The 16701-nt window shown below is 51.6% G+C and overlaps 1 protein-coding gene across 5 annotated transcripts in view; it reads left to right on the forward strand.

The window, feature by feature from the left end:
* The window catches only part of MYH10 (myosin heavy chain 10), a 197943-nt gene that overhangs the window by 70915 nt on the left and 110327 nt on the right, over positions 1-16701 (forward strand). The window contains exons 1-2 of one of the 5 annotated variants that reach the window (XM_058675236.1): positions 4168-4539; positions 11873-12248. In XM_058675236.1, the coding sequence (XP_058531219.1) occupies positions 4481-4539; positions 11873-12248 (435 nt within the window). In that variant the 5' untranslated portion in view covers positions 4168-4480. Of the gene's footprint in view, positions 1-4167; positions 4540-4661; positions 4806-5230; positions 5291-11216; positions 11757-11872; positions 12249-16701 lie in introns of those variants that run through there. The other 4 variants (XM_004594755.2, XM_058675237.1, XM_058675239.1 and 1 more) reach the window with 4 other exon arrangements.

Here is a 16701-nt window from a genome sequence, read left to right on the forward strand (position 1 = left end):
GTCGATCTAGACCTCAACTGGTACGGCAGGCATTGACAATTCAAACACTTGTATTAGAAGAGCAAGGATGGTAATGACTTCCTTGAGTGATTCAGGTTAGCTTTGAGACGCAATAGGGAGTGATGGTGACTGGAGGTGACTGGGGGTGACTGGGGCTGCCTGAAGAGTCTTTGTTGTGTCTGAAAATGAGCAGTGGCTAAGGTGTCAAGTGGCTGCCGAGTTTCCAAGTCTTCCAGCTTTTCAAGGGAAGCTGTGTATCTGCATTTTCTTGTAATCGTTTTTTTCTCCCTTTATTTTTTAAAATAACTATGGCAGTATAGTTTGCATCTTATGTAATTCACAGTGTACAGTTCAGTGATAATTTTAGTTCACGCACCAAATTATTCAGTCGTCATCATATATCAGTTCTAGAACATTCTCATCCATCCCATCCATTCGTTTAAACCCCTGTGTTGCTCTCCTCCCGGCCGTCCCAGGCCTCACCCCAGTGGACTACCCTTCCTGTACTTTCTGTCTCTGCTGCTTTGGCCTTCATTGGTGCTTCCTATAAGTGGGTGATACATTCCATGGTCTCTTGGATTTGCCTTCTCTCACTGGGCATGATGCTGCCAAGGTTGGCATTTGTGTGCGAGTTGGTTCCTTTTTCTTGCCTGTTGGTGTTCCCTTGCATGACGTAACACTTCTGTGCACCCACTTGCTCTTGACAATTTTATGCAAGTCTGTGTGTCCGTCCATGTTTTTCTTTTCTTCTTCTTCTTTTTTTTTTTTTTTTTTGGTAGATATCTGAGGGTAATTGAATGCTTTCGGGGTGGTCAGGAAACACACAGTGTTTTAAGCTTTTCATGGAACTGCCCAGTTGTTTTTTCAAAGCTGCTGCACCATTCTGCACTCGAGTCAGCAGTGACCGAGGGTCCCGTGTCTCTGCACATCTTTGCACCAACATCTCTTACTGTCCCTTTTTCTGGCTGTGGACATGCCAGTGGGTATCAAGTGGGAGTCCCTCATAGCTTTGATTTACATTTCCCTAATGCCTAAAGGCTATTGGAGAGCTCTTGATTTTTTTTACATGTTGGAATTCACTCAAATTAAAAAAAAAAAAAGTAGCTGCCTATCTGTCCTCTCCAGATGGAACAAAACAAGTTCATGGGCTGGCACCAGCCCCGAGGGAACCCATTTGGATTTCTGACCTAGACCCTGCAAAACAATGGGCTGTGAACTTCTTTTGTGGGTAAAAACAGCCTAGATTGCCAGTATGCTCATTTCCCCCCAGTCAATGACCACGGGACTTGTTCCTCAAGTGAGCCCTTGAATTATATATTGCTATGTTCCTTTTTTTTTTTTCTTTTGAGATGAGGTTAAGTAATTTGTTTCAAAGGTCAAATACTTAGGAAATGACAGGCTTGGAATCAAAGCCAGGTCTATCTGATTGTAAATCTTGGTGTTTTCCTCTTCAAAATGGAAGCACATGCTGGGCTGGAGCCACTGGGAGATAGGAACAGAGTCCCAGGAGCCTGCCAGGGCAGAAGGAAGGGGAGGCCCCGGGGGGCGAGGGGCAGGTGAGGAAGGCTGCCAAGAGGTTTGTTTCAAGGCTGGTGAGGCTAGCAGATGAAAGGAAGCTGGTGAGGGAGCGCCGGGTGGGATGTAGAGACAGGAAAGAAGCAGGCTTGGTAGATCTCCCCTCCCCGGCTAGGTGCCCAAGTGCCGACGGAACTCCGGGTCTAGAAAGCCACTGCGGGACATTCTCTCTGGCTTTTTTTTTTTTTTTTAAGATTTGTAAGAAAGGCAGATATAACAGAGAGAAGATCTTTCACTTGCTGGTTCACTCTCCACATGGCTGTGACGGCCAGAGGTGAGGTAATCTGAAGCCAGGAGCTTCTTCCGGTCTCCCATGTGAGTACAGGATCTTAAGGTTTTGGGCTTTGCTCCACTGCTTTCCCAGGCCACAAGCAGGGAGCTAAAAGGGAAACGGAGCAGCTGGGACATGAACCAGTGCCCATATGATATCTCGATATTTGCAAACGGAGGGTTGAGCTGTCTAAGGGGGCTAGGACAGTCTAAGGACTGATTCCTCATTAAGACTCACATCTATGTTACATTTAATTCTGGTGGACTTCTTGGCCTCTTCTCCTGATGGTCCACTGCATTTGTTTTAAAATTTTGGGAAACCACCTGCTTCAGGAACCCACAGGGCTATCCAAGGGTGGGTGCAATCAGTATGGGCTATGGCATACAAAGATGATGTCGGAGCCCAACAAACCTGAGACTCAGGCCTCCAAGACAGAGGTTTTGGCCTTCTCTTAAGTATATTTAAAAAATTTGAAACGGACAGGTGACCACCTGCGATGCCATTATCCCATGTAGGCACCAGTTTGAATCCTGGCTGTTCCACTTCCAATCCAGCTCCCAATAAGAAGCCTGGGAAAGCATCCGAGGATGGCCCCAAGACGTTGGGCTCCTGCACCCACATGGAGGACCCAGAGAACCAGCAGATGGAAGATGCCTTTCTGTCTTGTCTCTCCCTCTCTGTAACTCTGCCCTTCAAATCAATAAAGCTTAAAAAAATCAGAAGACAAATATCACCTACCTATCTTGAGTCCAGTTAGCTTGTACTCCAGTTGCTGACTGCATTAAGAAAGACATACTGGGGCCCGGCAGCGTGGCCTAGCAGCTAAAGTTCTCCCCTTGAATGCGCCGGGACCTCATATGGTCACCAGTTCTAATCCCAGCAGCCCTGCTTCCCATCCAGCTCCCTGCTTGTGGCCCGGGAAAGCAGTCGAGGACGGCCCAAAGCCTTGGGACCCTGCATCCGCGTGGGAGACCTGGAAGAAGCCCCTGGCTCCTGGCTTCGGATCAGCGCAGCACTGGCCATTGCGTTTACTTGGGGAGTGAATCATTGGACGGAAGATCTTTCTGTCTCTCCTCCTCTCTGTATATCTGGCTTTGCAATAAAAATAAATAAATCTCTAAAAAAAAAAAAAAAAAGACATACCCTCTGGTGGAACCAAGTCCCTAAGTCACCTGGCTTTGGGGCAGGTACCCAGGTCGGTGTGGGTGGGGGCCACGGGCACCAGGACAAAGGACACGTGAGGGCTGACTCTCAGGGCTTCCTTAGGACTCTGCACTGGCTGCCTGCCTTGGGGCCGTCCATGGATTCCAACCATTTTTGCTTATCACTCCCTTTTTTTCCTTAAATTCCTTTTTTTTTTTAACCAGATTAGAAGTTTCCTAGGCTTAGGCACTTAGACATCTGAAAGGTTCCCCTGTCTAATACGCAGTAACCTCATCTTGCTGTCAGTGCTCCAAACAGATGCTGAGCACTTCCAGCTTTCCTGAGAACAGACCCATTGTGTTGTGACCTAGACGCTACCCTATTTATTCAGATGCAATGATGTCAGAGTTGGGTTGCAGTTGGCTTCACTTGCAGACATTTCATTAAATATTAATGAACTTCGATCCACCCTTTCCCCCCAGTTTCCTTTATTTTTCAGCTATTTCTTCTTCTAGGTCTCAGACGTTTCAGAAGGCTCCAGAAAAGCACATTAGGCCCCAGGACTCCAGGGAATCCCAAACGGTCCCTCTCACGTGGGGAGCTCCGATGGATGGATGGATGGATGGATGAATGAATGAAGCGTGAAGGCGTCTCTATTCCCCACCCCCTTCAAGTCCTATTTCCCTCCAACGCCGGTCCGCTTTTCTTCTTCGGGAATCTTAACCCAGTCCGGAGGTTAGGCAGGAGAGCGCGTCCGCTTGCTAACACCAACACTGCGGCAGCAAGCTCTCTTCCTCTGATGACTCGGCGTCCGGACAGTGGCCGCAGCGCTTGAGTGCAGCCCCGGGGGTCCCGCTAGCAGCAGCGCCCCCAGCAGCAGCAGCCCCTGCAGCCCCAAGCTTGCTGTAGAAGCCCCAGCAGCCCCAGCAGCAGCAGCCCCTGCAGCAGCAGCTCCTGCAGCAGCCCCAGCAGCCCCTGCAGCAGCAGAGCCCGGGCGCAGGGGGCGGAGCTGCACCCCTCCCCCACTGCAGGTGAGGCGCAAAGCCGCCCCCACCCCCGCCCCGCACCCGGGAGTGACGTCAGGCCTCTGGCCCGCGCTCCCGCCCCGCTCCTGCAGGCTGCGCCCCCGGGGCCCGCGACTCCCGCGGTGGAAGCCGGTCCCCGCGGCGAGGACACGCCGGCTGCGGCAACCCGGAGGGCGGCCGGGCGCTCCGAGCCGGCTGCAGCTGCGGCCCCCACGCTAGGGCGAGGCGCTCCCGGCGAAGCTCGGGCCTCGGCCTCAGCACACCTGGACCCCTCGCTCCTCCCCGATCACCCGCAACACCTGGGTCGGGGGCCGCCGGCCGCTGCAGGCTCCGCACCCATTGCCTCGCGGGATCGCGGAGCGCCCTAAGTTAGCCTCAGCTGTCCATCTCCGCCCGAGTCAGCCAATCGCCTGCCGCTGTGCCGGCCGCACCTCCCGGAATCTAGGATGGGCAGGAGGTCCAGCCTATGAGATTGGGACTCGGGTGGCCTGGACTGGGAGCGGGAGCCAATGAGCGCCATCCCAGGTGGGTGGAGGGCGAGGACTTGGGAAGGTAGCTTCGTTCGGGTTGCTAACGTCTTTCCTTGGAGATGGGCGCTCAAACCGACCAGTGGGTCTGGGGGCGGCGGTGATGGGCGTGGGGTTGGCCCAATGAGGGTGGGAGTGGGTGGGGCAGCCCCGAGCAGCAGTGCTAAAGGAGCCCGGCGGAGGCAGCGGTGGGTTTGGGACTGAGGCGCCGGATCTGTGGTCGCGGCTGGGGACCTGCGCCCGCGCCACCATCTTCGGCTGAAGGTGAGGGAGGTGCGACGGCGGCTCGGGTCCGAGCGCGGCGGCCGCTTTGGGAAGGAGACCGAGCTTGGTGTGGGGGCGGGGGGACACGGGCCCGGGTAGGGCAGGGCGAAGCGGGCGCCGAGGGAGCACGGCTGAGAGGGGCTCTCCGGGCTGGAGGATTCGTGCTGCGGAACCTCCAGGTTCGTGGGAGCAGGGACCTGGACTTGAGGGGTGGGGGTGTAGATAACGGGACCCCCGTTGGGTGGAGACGGCGAGAACCCACCCCCCCGAGGGGCGAGGGATGAAGAGCTTGATTGGAAACCCCTGCGGAGACTAGGGGCCGGGTGGGCGGCTGGGCGACCCCTGAGGGGGTGGGGGTGGGGATGAGGATGCGGGGACCCAGCGTTCGGTGTGTGGGGTCCTGGGCAGCGTGGAGTTGGATGGAGGGTGATCCTGGGGTGCCCCGCGGTGCTGCGCCTGCCTCCGAGGAAGGGAGGGGTCCAGGGGTACGACCTCGGGTGTGCGGAGCGGGAAGAGGGGGGAGCGTCGGACGGGAAGGGCTGCGGGGTGGTGGTGGGTTAGGCCCGGCCGGGTCTCCCCGTCACCCACCCCATGCCGCACACACCCGGGGCGTGGGGAAAGGGCTTCTCCGAGGGCTGGGACGACTGGAGGCGGACCTGTGGGGGGCAGTGGAGGGCAGAGGCTCTGCGCGGCCGGCCGCGGAGCGCGCGCGGCGGGCTCGGGAGCGGCCGCGGGTTTGGAGGGCAGGGTCGGACTCTGCCGGGCCCTTGTGGCCGCAGGAGGGAAGTCGGGGGGCTGTGGAGGTCCCCCTCGGGGCGTCCCGGGGGCCGCCGGCGAGGCCCGCGCGGCTCCGCGGCGGTGGGGGTGGGGGGCGAGGCGGGAAATGTGGCGGGGGCGCGCTGCAGCCGGGGGTGGTGGGGGAGGGCCGGCCGTGGCCTCGGGAGCCCTTCATTGTGTCAGGGAAGCCGGGGAGGGCTCGCCGCAGTCCCTTCCTCCGCCTCGTGCAGTCGGGGGAGTGGGTGTCGGGGAGGTGGGGCGGGGGTCACACCCCAAGCCCCCTTCCAAGCCAAGGAGGATTATTAGGTCGGAGAGGAAGTTGAAGCCGCGGAGCCCAGGCTTTGCTGGGGGGCTTTGTGGGCCTGAGTGGGCGGATGCGGCCCTGGGGGGAGCCCGGGACACCCCCCCTTCTCTGCCCAGTCCTGGGCCTGCTTGGGAACCGTTCTGGGCCTTAGGAAGGAGGTTGGCTGCCCGGCTGGGCTGGGGCGGTGCCTTACCGTTATCTCAGTTTCTTGGGGGGCCTCTGCAGCTCCTCTAAGGCGGCGGTGGCGGCTGGAAGGGGGTGGGCCGGGCCGGGGTGGGGTAGGGGAAGGCAGGCGGGGTAGATCCCGGCTGCGGATGAGACAAAGAACGCAGTTTTCGCCCAATATCATATTAAATGTAATAGTCTGGCTTGGCTGAGATTTTTTTTAGGACATTGGACACTGAGGGTTCTTTGAGTCGGGCTTCATGATTCTCCATAGCGTCTCGCTCCGGAAAACTTTATCATCTAATTTATGGTTTGATCTGCTCCATTCATCTGTCCTTATTAATGCGGCTGCCGGCTCAGGGCTTTAGATGTGTTAAGAATGCCCTTGTGTCTGTCTGCAAAAGTGGCCATTTTAGGCATCTCTCTCCCTTTGCATCTTAACTTAAGCTCTTCCCCCAGCCTTATCTGCCGAAGGCATATGGTGTAAAAGGTTCTCTGGCTGGCCAAGGGATGTGACCTTGAGAGCCCCAGGGTTTTTAATTTTCGCTCCTTGGGGGAACTGTGACATTGGAGACAGTGCTAGTGGAAGGTGAGATGGAGGAAATTTTGAAGGGCACTTTGCAGGCTGGAAGGCTGCCTGCTTGGGTGGGTTAGCTACTTGGTTATCACCTAGTGGAGAATTCAGTATCTTAACCCTTGGTTAAGAGGGTTTTTTTTGGGGGGGATATATTAACACAAGATAGAGATTAATGGGGATCATGATGGCCCCTTGCGTTTGGTTTGTATTGGGGATCATCTGGTTGTACTGGGGATCATCTGGAAATTTTGGTGAATTAGCAGAGGCCCCAGCGCAGCTGTGTTACATTGGTGACTTCACGGGTGACATTACAGCCACGGGAGGACCCTGTTCCAGTTCATCTGTTTCTGGGGTTGCTTTGTGGCCGTCCCCTCTACCTGCAGATGATGTGATAAAATGTGACACAACGAATTCTGTGTCTGTGGAAGGCGCTCACGGGCAGGTGACAAGTCTGCTAGGTGGTGTTTCCTTGGAAGTGGAAAGTAACCCTAGGGGACAGAGCCCCAGGAGTGCGCATACTTCAAACCAAACAACAGAGAGCAGCTAGCTGATTCATACAGAGAGAAATGACTCGGTTGTAATTAGAGAATTATTTCAGATGACACTGAGATAAACTCCAGGACTGTGTGTCTCATTCCCTTTTTCTCCCTAACTGGAGGCATCCTTCCCCCTTTTAAGTATAAAGCCTCTGCCAGATTGTGCCAGTGTGTGCACTGGCTCGGCTGTGTGCTGCCTGAGCCGCGATGGCCAGGGTGTTTGTTCGGGAGGGAGGTGCTGTGTAATGTGCTCTGTGCCCTTCAGAGTTTCCTCCCTGCAGTCCTCCAACGCCATAGCAGGTGTGCTGGACCTGAACTCTGAGCTGGATCCCCGTTGTGCTGAACTTGCCGTGACCTTGGGTCTGTGATTGGCTTTCTCTACACTTCAGATTCCTCATCTGTACAATGGCGATATTAATAGTACCTACCTCACGCATGATGCTGTTGGAAGGACTGAGAGTTGATCCGAGTAAAAAGCTTAGAATAGTGCCCAGTCATAGTCATATATGACAGTTGTATTTGCAATCTGAAAAATGATGGTCTGAGCTTCTGAGCAGGCAGAGCATTTGGGGAGTGGTGTCCTGTGAAATAACCAGTATAGCCAGGTTGGGCACCACATGTGACCACAAGCAAAGAGTTGTAAACTGAACAGAGCATCCCCCCACCCCGGCCCTGTGGACTCCCCAGATTAAACTGCAGCATGGGTCTCTGCTGTCGGCGAAACCCTCTGCTGTCGGCACATGAGGTAGGCCAAGCAGGGTGCCCAGTGAGCAGGGTGAAGTGTGAGGAGGAGGAGGAGGATTAAGTTGCCAGATTGACCTGAAAAGAACTTGAGCAAGGGTGGCATTTGGGTCAGGAGTTGATCCCTGAGCAGGTTTTTGGTAGTGGGTAAGTTGCAGCTCACCCCAAGGGTAGGGACGGGTGGGTCATCCCGAGCCGCAAGAACCCGCAGCTGGCTGGACAAGGTTTAGATGCAGAAAAATCTGAAAACATAAAACTAATTTTGTGAGGTGTTTTTGTTTGTTTGTTTTTGATGTGTGTTTGAGGGTACTTCAAAAAATTCGTGGGGAAATGGAGTGAAGGGGTAATTTGCATTTTCCACGAATGTTCTGGTGTAGCCTCGTGTAGATCTTTTCTCCCCACAAAGCTGGGAGTGTGTTGTGATTACACTGTTATCATCTTGGGACTTTTAGTTTGGTTTTGTTTTGTTTTTTTCTTTTATTAGTGTATTTGAAAGGCAGAGTTACAGAGAGTGTGAGGGAGAGAGAGGTTTTCCATCTGCTGATTCTCTCGCCAGCACAGCCAGCACCAAACCAAGCCAAAACCAGGAGCTTCTTTTCTGTCTCAACCTTGGTTGGCAGGGAGCTGGATGGGGAGTGGAGCAGGCTGCTGGTTGGTCCCCTGTGCTATATTTGTCCACTGTGCCACAAAGCTGGTCCCTCTGTTTCTTCTTCTTTAAATTATAAGCATTTCCCCACCTAAAAAAGTACTGATCTATTTACATGTTCCAATTTGATAAAATAAATGTCCAAAACATCTCTTTTTTCTAGACCTGACCCAGGAATGACATGGTGACTTATTCTAGTGTATAGTTCACCAGTGAGTGCATCCAATGTGCAGGTAGCTACCCAGGGTAAACGGAAGGAATGTGTGTGCCTGTGGCGGCAGGACAGCTTCGCAGGTGCTGGGCAGTGTGGACAGCTCACACCCGCTGAGCATAGAGTAACCCACAGTATTTTTGATATAGTTGGGCATTTTCTTTGCATAGATTCTCCCTCCTGAGAAGTGGAATGTGTGTGTCCCCCATTGTTGATACTCAGATTCACCTGGGATGATTGCTCTTCAGAGCCTGTCTGCAGCATCTCCTAACTTGGAAAGACAGGAGACTTGCTAATGATCTTGTTAGACCAGTCCCTAGAGTTTTTGAAACACCTTTTCAGAACTACAAGAGCACTTTGAAAGTTTGTGGAGACACGGGATTTACAAGATGCATTTATTTGGATGCAACAAAATTTTGCAATCCGCACATAGGGTTTTTTTTTTTAAGTGTTTATTTAAAAGGCAGAGTTAGAGAGGAGAGACAGATCTTCCATCTGCTGGTTCAATCCCCAAATGACTGTAGCGCCTGGAGCTGGGTGGGTTCAAAGCCAAGAGCTTCCTTCTGGGTCTCCTGCTGAGGACTTGGACCATCTTCCTCTGCTTTCCCAGGGACATTAGAGGGGAGCTGGATCAGAAGTGGGGAAGCTGGGACATGTCCATACAGGATGCTGGCACTGCAGGCAAAGCTTAGTTTACTACACTATGGCACAGACCCCTCCACCTCTTTCATTTCTCACAGCATATCTAGTGTTAACAGTGGCTTACATGGCAGCCAGAGAAATAGGGGGCAGTGGCTGTCAAGCGTGGTCCAGGTCCAGCAGCAGCAGCAGTATCATTTAGGTGCTTGTAAGAAATGCAGGTTCCTAGGCCCCTCGAGACCTGCTCAATTACAAACTCTGGGGATGGGGCCTAGCAACCTGTATTTTAATAAGAGAATGCTATCTAATATATGCCAAAATTTGAGAATTACGAGCATGGATTTGTTGGATTTTGTTTTGAATGCTTGTTGATTTATTTTTATTTGAGAGGCATAGTGTGACCGAGATGAAAAAACACCGGGGAGGTGGGGTTCACTCCCCAAATGCCTGTAGCTGCTGGAACTGGGCCAGGCTGGAGCCATGAGCTTGGACCTTCATGTGGGGCTCCCATGTGCCAGGGGCCCAAGCGTTCGAGTCGTCATCTGCTGCCCCCCAGGATGCATTGGGAGGAATGTGGTTGGGAAGCAGAGTAGCTGGGACCTGGACCATTCATATCAGCATTCTGATATGAAATACAGGTATCCCAAGAGGTGGCTTAACTTGCTGTGTCACACCCCAGAATGTGGGTGTCTGTAATGGAATACTGAAGTCTCTTAGCTATTTGATTCTAGTAAATTATTCTTGGGAGTTAAAGGACTATGATCCATACCCACCGTCAGTGATTAAGGTTATCATTCATTGGAGAATCTACACAGAGTGTGGCTCTTCTCCTGCGATTAGCACACCTCTGTTTGCTGAATGTACAACATTTGAATACCGTTTTAATGGTCTCAGTTGGAAGTTCATCTGTGGAATGAAGGTGACGGCCCTTTTCTTTGCCTCACATTCTGATTTCCCTTGCAACCCACATGTGTTGCTTTGTGCTGGCCCCTGGCTAGGGAGAAGTCCAGCCTTTCTGGTGAGGGAGATTTGGTGGAGCAAGAGCAGGCATCCAACGGGCTTCTTGAATTGGTCTGGATGAAGTCATAAAACAAACCCTGGCTCTGCGATTTGTCATAAGCTGGACTTTGGGGCAATGGCTAAAACGTTTGAGATGATGTTGGATTCCATCAGGAGATTCTTGCAGTGCCATGCAAAGAATGAGTGATTGCATCCAAGACTGGGTGGTGACTATCCCACTCTGCCTTGCGATCCAAAAGGCCAGCTGTACTAGGGTAGGAGGAGGCGTGGCTTGGTAGCAGGTGTGTGGAGCTTTGGCCAGTGTAGTGTTCAGTGAGTGCTAAATAAATGGATTAGATGTTAAGATCCATTAATAGCAGAAGTCTCAGAACCACCACTTTACTTGGCATGGTTAAGGGTTCTGTTTGCTTCTGGGTCACACTCCATGGAAGGCTGAGCACACTGGAGTCTTTGAAAGGTTGGAGATCTTAGAGGAGCCTGCTGATTGAAGGTGTACTGAAGAGGAGCTGGGCTGCAGGGCAGACCCATGTAACTATTCTTCCTGTAGCCACAGAAGGATTCTGTTAGCTTGTCTTGTGTGGCCCCATTTAATCCATCAAGACCACAGGCTACAGGAGAACTGATGTGCTGTGTTTATAAGGAGGGACCTGGAGTCTGTTATCTGAAGGTGGACTGTGAGGTCCTTAGCCCTGTGTGGACATGATGTGTTTCTGTGGCTGTAGCCTTGTGTTTATGCTAATTCTGGTATTACTCATGGACCATTTGTTAAGCGTTTTTTTCTTCTTGATCCGTTACTTCCTCTTCCTCCAAGACTTATTTATTTGACTGGCAGAGTGAGAGAGAGAGACAGAATTTTCCATTTGCAGGTTTGTTCTCCAAATGGCTGGAACAGTTGGGGCTGGTCCAGGTCAAAGTCAGGAAGCCGGAGCTCCATCTGGGTCTCTCCACGTGACACAAGCCTTCCTCTGTTACCTTCCTAGGTGCATGAGCAGGGAGATGCATTGAAATAGAGCAACCAGAACTTTGACATGGCCTGTGTCGTAAGACCTGTCAGCTCAACTGGCCAACACACATCAATAGCCCGGTGCTGTTTTCTTCCCCTCTTAGCTCTCTGTTCAATTTGTGGTGAGGGTGAAAGAGCAGAAGGAAAGAAAAAGATCACCCTGGGATTGAGCTTTTTTTCCTTCTGCCTGTTCTTCAGCCCTTGGAAGCTGAGGGCAAATCTTGAGTAGTCGTCAGACAACCAGAGTCATAATTAGTGGTCAGCCCTGAGATTCACCTTGTAAACCTGGTTAGTACGGCCGTGCAGAGGAGGAACCAGCGCATCCGCTCAGGGTTGGTGCTTTCTCTCTGCCCAAGGTTTTGTTTGAAGTTTGTTAGAAGAGTGGAGCTTGCAAATTGCTTGCCTGGCGGGCGTCTCATTCTGCCCCTCCTTCTTCCTCTTCCTCCAGAGGCGGTTGCCCAGGGATCCCTCCGTTTATAATGGCTCAGAGAACTGGACTAGAGGATCCAGAGCGGTATCTCTTCGTGGACAGGGCTGTCATCTACAACCCGGCCACCCAAGCCGACTGGACAGCCAAGAAGCTCGTGTGGATTCCCTCCGAACGTCATGGTTTCGAGGCAGCTAGCATCAGAGAGGAGCGGGGGGACGAAGTGGTGGTGGAGCTGGCGGAGAACGGCAAGAAGGCGATGGTCAACAAGGATGACATCCAGAAGATGAACCCGCCCAAGTTCTCCAAGGTGGAGGACATGGCCGAGCTGACGTGCTTGAACGAGGCCTCCGTTTTACACAATCTGAAGGATCGTTACTATTCCGGGCTTATCTACGTAAGTACCCACCCCCAAGCCATATCACCCTGGCAAGTGGGGACTGAGAATTTGTGCGCACTACCTGTCATATCGCAGAAGAATGCGGAACATCCCCACACCCCTGTGTGTGTCTTAACCATACCATCTCTGTAGATGATGGTAGAAAGATTGGCTCTCTCGTACCCAAGGCTCACCACCTTTTTGTCTTTACACTCTGAACTCCAGTGGTGCAGGGGATGGTGATGGTGGTGGTGGTGCCCCAGGGCATGAGGGGCATCAAGGGCATACGACAGGAAGCCTGGGAAGTTAATCAGGTGAAGGGAGTCATGTTGCTGAGAGAATGCAGGCAGCGCACTGGTTGGCCTGCAAGCATACATTGAGGAGGATAGAGCTGAGGAGCTGGGAGCTTCAAGGCTTCAACAGGCACAGGAGAGTTGGGAGGATGAGCTGCTGAGGTTTCTCAGAGGAAGTAGTTCAGGGTGAAGCTGGGGTTGAGTTTGACCTGTGGTTAGCAGCTGACACATAACTGTGGTTGCTGCCCTTGTGGCTGACCCTAGAGAAGCAACTGGAAATAAGGGATTGGGTAGAAAGAGCAAAGAAACAAGCCATAGGCTGAGCATGACTCTAGAGCAACAGATAGATTGAAGAGGTATCAGTGACTGGAAGAATGTACAGTAGATGTGGCGTACACGTCTTAGAACGAGGAGTGAAAGAGCTGGCAGGAGAGTAGCCTGAGAACGGGAACATGTTGAACTGTATACAAGAAACGTGCTACTGAGGCTGCTGAGTACCTCCAAATTGAAAGCGAAACATGTTTTCCCAAAGGGGTTCGTTTATCTAGGCACTAGTTGCTGAGCACCTTCTGTGTTGGAGTTGCAGGGGACGGTGTGGTGTATCAACAGGCCAGTCCCTGTGTGACGTGGGGCTGAGGGGGGGAGCAAGGAGAATGGCATTTTGCAGCGGGAAGGACTCTGTAAGGGGGTGTTGTTTGAGCTGGAATCCAAGTGATGGTAGAGAGCCAGCCCCCATGGGGAGAGTTGAGAAGTGGACAACTGACTCCTGACCTTGGCCAGAGTAGTCGTCAGCTCCCTTGTTTTTCTCTGTGAGACAGGTTGCATGGTGCGGGCAGGAGGCTACAGGGTTGGAAAGGTGGTCTGGCCAGTCAGGAGAGCAGCAGCAAGGGGCTGACAGAGACCCAGTCCCAGCCGCATTGGATTTTGCCAGGCTGCCAGGGCCGGAAGCTCGGTGGCTTCATGGCTGGCACGGCCCAGTGGGGCAAGCCCAGTGCCTGTTGCTGGAGTCCAGCCTCTGTAGGCAAGGGATTCTGGGCAGGAGGGGCACACAGGTCAGGGCTGCAGGTTTGGTGTGTTTTTAAATTTTTTTTCTTTTAAGATTTATTTTTTATCAGAAAGTCAGATACACACACAGAGAGGAAGATCTTCTATCCAATGATTCACTCCCCAAGTGGCCGCAATAGCTGGAGCTGAGCCGATCCAAAGCCAGGAACCTCCTCAGGGTCTCCCACGTGGGTGCAGGGTCCCAAGACTTTGGGCCATCCTCGACTACCCTCCCAGGCAGCAAGCAGGGAGCTGGATGGGAAGCGGGGCTGCCAGGATTAGAACCCACACCCATATGGGATCCCAGCGCATTCAAGGCAAGGACTTGAGCCACTAGGCCACGGCGCTGGGCCCTAATGTTTTGTTTTATTTACTTTTTACTTGGGCAGAATTATAGAAAGGAGAGACAGAGAGAGACCTTCCATCTGCTGGTTCACTTCCCCAAATGACTGCAACACGGCAGAGCTGGACTGGTCCCAAGCTGGGCGCCCGGAGCTTCTGAGTCCCCCACATGGGTGCAAGGACCCAGATCTTCAGCCATCCTCTGCTGCTTTCCTGGGTGCATTAGCAGGCACCTGAACTGAAAGTGAAGTACCTGGGACTTGAACGGGTGCACCCATATAGCATGCTGGCACTGCAGGTAGAAAATTAGCTTGCTACACCACAGTGGCAGCCCTGTGGCTTTTTAAAATTATTTTATTTCTATTCATTTATTTATTTATTTTTAAGATTATTTTATTTAAAGATTTATTTATTTTTTTATTGCAAAATAAGATACAGAGAGGAGGAGAGAGAGAGAGGAAGATCTTACATCTGATGATTCACTCCCGAAGTGACTGCAATGGCTGGAGCTGGGCTGGTCTGAAGCCAGGAGCCAGGAGCTTTTTGGGTCATTTTCTACTGCACTCCCAGGCCACAAGCAGGGAGCTGGATGGGAAGCAGGGCCTTTAGTATTAGAACTGGAGCCTATGTGGGAGCCCAGCGTGTTCAAGGCAAGGACTTTTAGCTATTAGGCCACCGCGCCAGGCCCTATTTTATTTTTTATTCGAAAGTCAGATATACAGAGAGGAGAGACAGAGGGGAAGTTCTTCCGTCTGATGATTCACTCCCCAAGCATCAGCAAAGGCTGGAGCTGCACCAATCCAAAACCAGGAGCCTGGAGCTGCTTCTGGGTCTCCCACGCTGGTGCAGGGTCTCAAGACTTTTGGCTGTGCTCGACTGTTTTCCCCGGCCGCAAGCAGGAAGCTGGATGGGAAGTGGAGCACTGGGATTAGAACCGACGCCTGTGTTGGATCCCGGTGCGTGCAAGGCCTGGAAGCCACTAGGGTACGATGCCAGACCTAGGGTTTTGTTTTTAATCAACTTGTAGAAATCGAGTGTTTATGGGATATAGTATGACATTTTTTAATATATGTATTCAATATATAATGATCAGATCAAGGCAATTGCCATAGCCATCACTTTTAACGTTTCTTTGTTGACAACTACAGAAGTCCTATTCCGTCTCCCAGCTTTTTTGAAATCCAGCTTTTCCAGCCAAAGTTTGTAACGTTTCTGTCCAGCTGTGCCCTTGCACCTGTTCACATCTTCTCCTTCTTGCCTTCTGCCATCCCCAAGATGCTGGGAAAGGACTAGAGATGTTGATGAAGAACGGGTGTTGAATGAGAGCGAGGGAATAAGAAAATAGGAAAAGGCAGAGACCAGTCAGATTGATGTAGACATGCGCAGTTTGAGTGGCAGTCGCATCCGCTTTGGGGGGTAGCGCGGTGCAGTGAAGGACGGTGCATAGTTCCAGGGGTGCTGGGATGAGAGTGAGGCAGAAAGGCCATCGTCCGCAGGCCTCCACATGGGACTGGGTGGAGAGCTGAAGCCAGAGACGGAAGGGATAAACAGAAAGGGAAGGGGGATGGTGGCTGTGAGGTGCAAGAAATGACAGGAAGGACAGTATTTGCACCTACTGATCATTGATCTCACAGTTCTGAGATTTTCCAGTTTAGATTCTTTTTCCAGCTTAATTCAGTGACGACTTGGAAGAGTTTCCGAGTGGAGTAGTGCCCGTCAAGGTGGGGCCTGGGGAGGACCGGGTCTTCTAGGCACATGATTCTTTTAGACCAGCCTGATTCTAGCTGAAAGACTTCTGGAGGAGTCTTGGGGAGAGTGAGGCTGTGGACAGCACCGCCTATGACCATTGGGGTACACTGGGATGGGGCTTTGGAGTGAAACTAATTCTGTTGAAAACTGATTGAGGTGCCCTGATACACACAATAAAATAATTTGGGTAGGACCTATCTGGCCACATTGCTGTAGGGTCATTTTAAACGACAGGTTGCTAACAGCTTTAGATATGTTCTTTCTGTATATTTTGTTTATATTTATCCTGCTTGACCTCCAAATTCTGAAGTCATTAATTTTAGTTCTTCTTTCCTAACATGACTATTTAAAACAGCTATGAACATCTCCTTTAACACTACTTCAGATCACCTTACTGAGTTTCTGTAGGTGGTTTGTGTTACTCAGTTCCAAATATTTTCTCATTTCTGTGATGCTTTCATCTTCAGCTCACAAACCATTTGAAAGTGTACTTTCAAGAATTTCAGATATTAATTTTTTGTTTTTATTAATTTCTAAAATAATTGCATTTTAGTGTCATTCATGTATTCATTCCTCATTTTGTTGAGGCTTCATTTGGTTAGTATTGTCTGTTTTTTTTTAAAAAAAAGATTTTTATTGGAAAAACAGATTGTACAAAGAGAAAGATCTTCCATTTGCTGGTTCACTTCTCAAGTGGCCCCAGTGGCCAGAACTGAACCAGTCCATCTCCAGGAGCCAGGAGCTTCCTCCGGGTCTCCCACATGGGTGCAGAGTTCCAAGGTATTGGATCGTCCTCAACTGCTTTGGGCAATGGGCAGGGAGCAGGACAGGAAGTAAAGTAGCTGGGACACTGGGTACTCATATGGGATCCTGGTAGTTTCAAGGAGAGGATTTAGCTACTAGGCTATTGCCCTGGGCCCCAAGAATTTATTTTTATTATAAAGGAAGACTTACAGAGAAGAGACAGAGAAGAAAGATCTTCTGTTTGCTGGTTTACTCCCCAAGTGGCTACAATGGCTGGAGCTGAGCCCATCTGAAGCCAG

The sequence above is a fragment of the Ochotona princeps genome, chromosome 17, assembly GCF_030435755.1.
Source record: "Ochotona princeps isolate mOchPri1 chromosome 17, mOchPri1.hap1, whole genome shotgun sequence".
In the NCBI taxonomy this organism is placed as follows: domain Eukaryota; kingdom Metazoa; phylum Chordata; class Mammalia; order Lagomorpha; family Ochotonidae; genus Ochotona; species Ochotona princeps.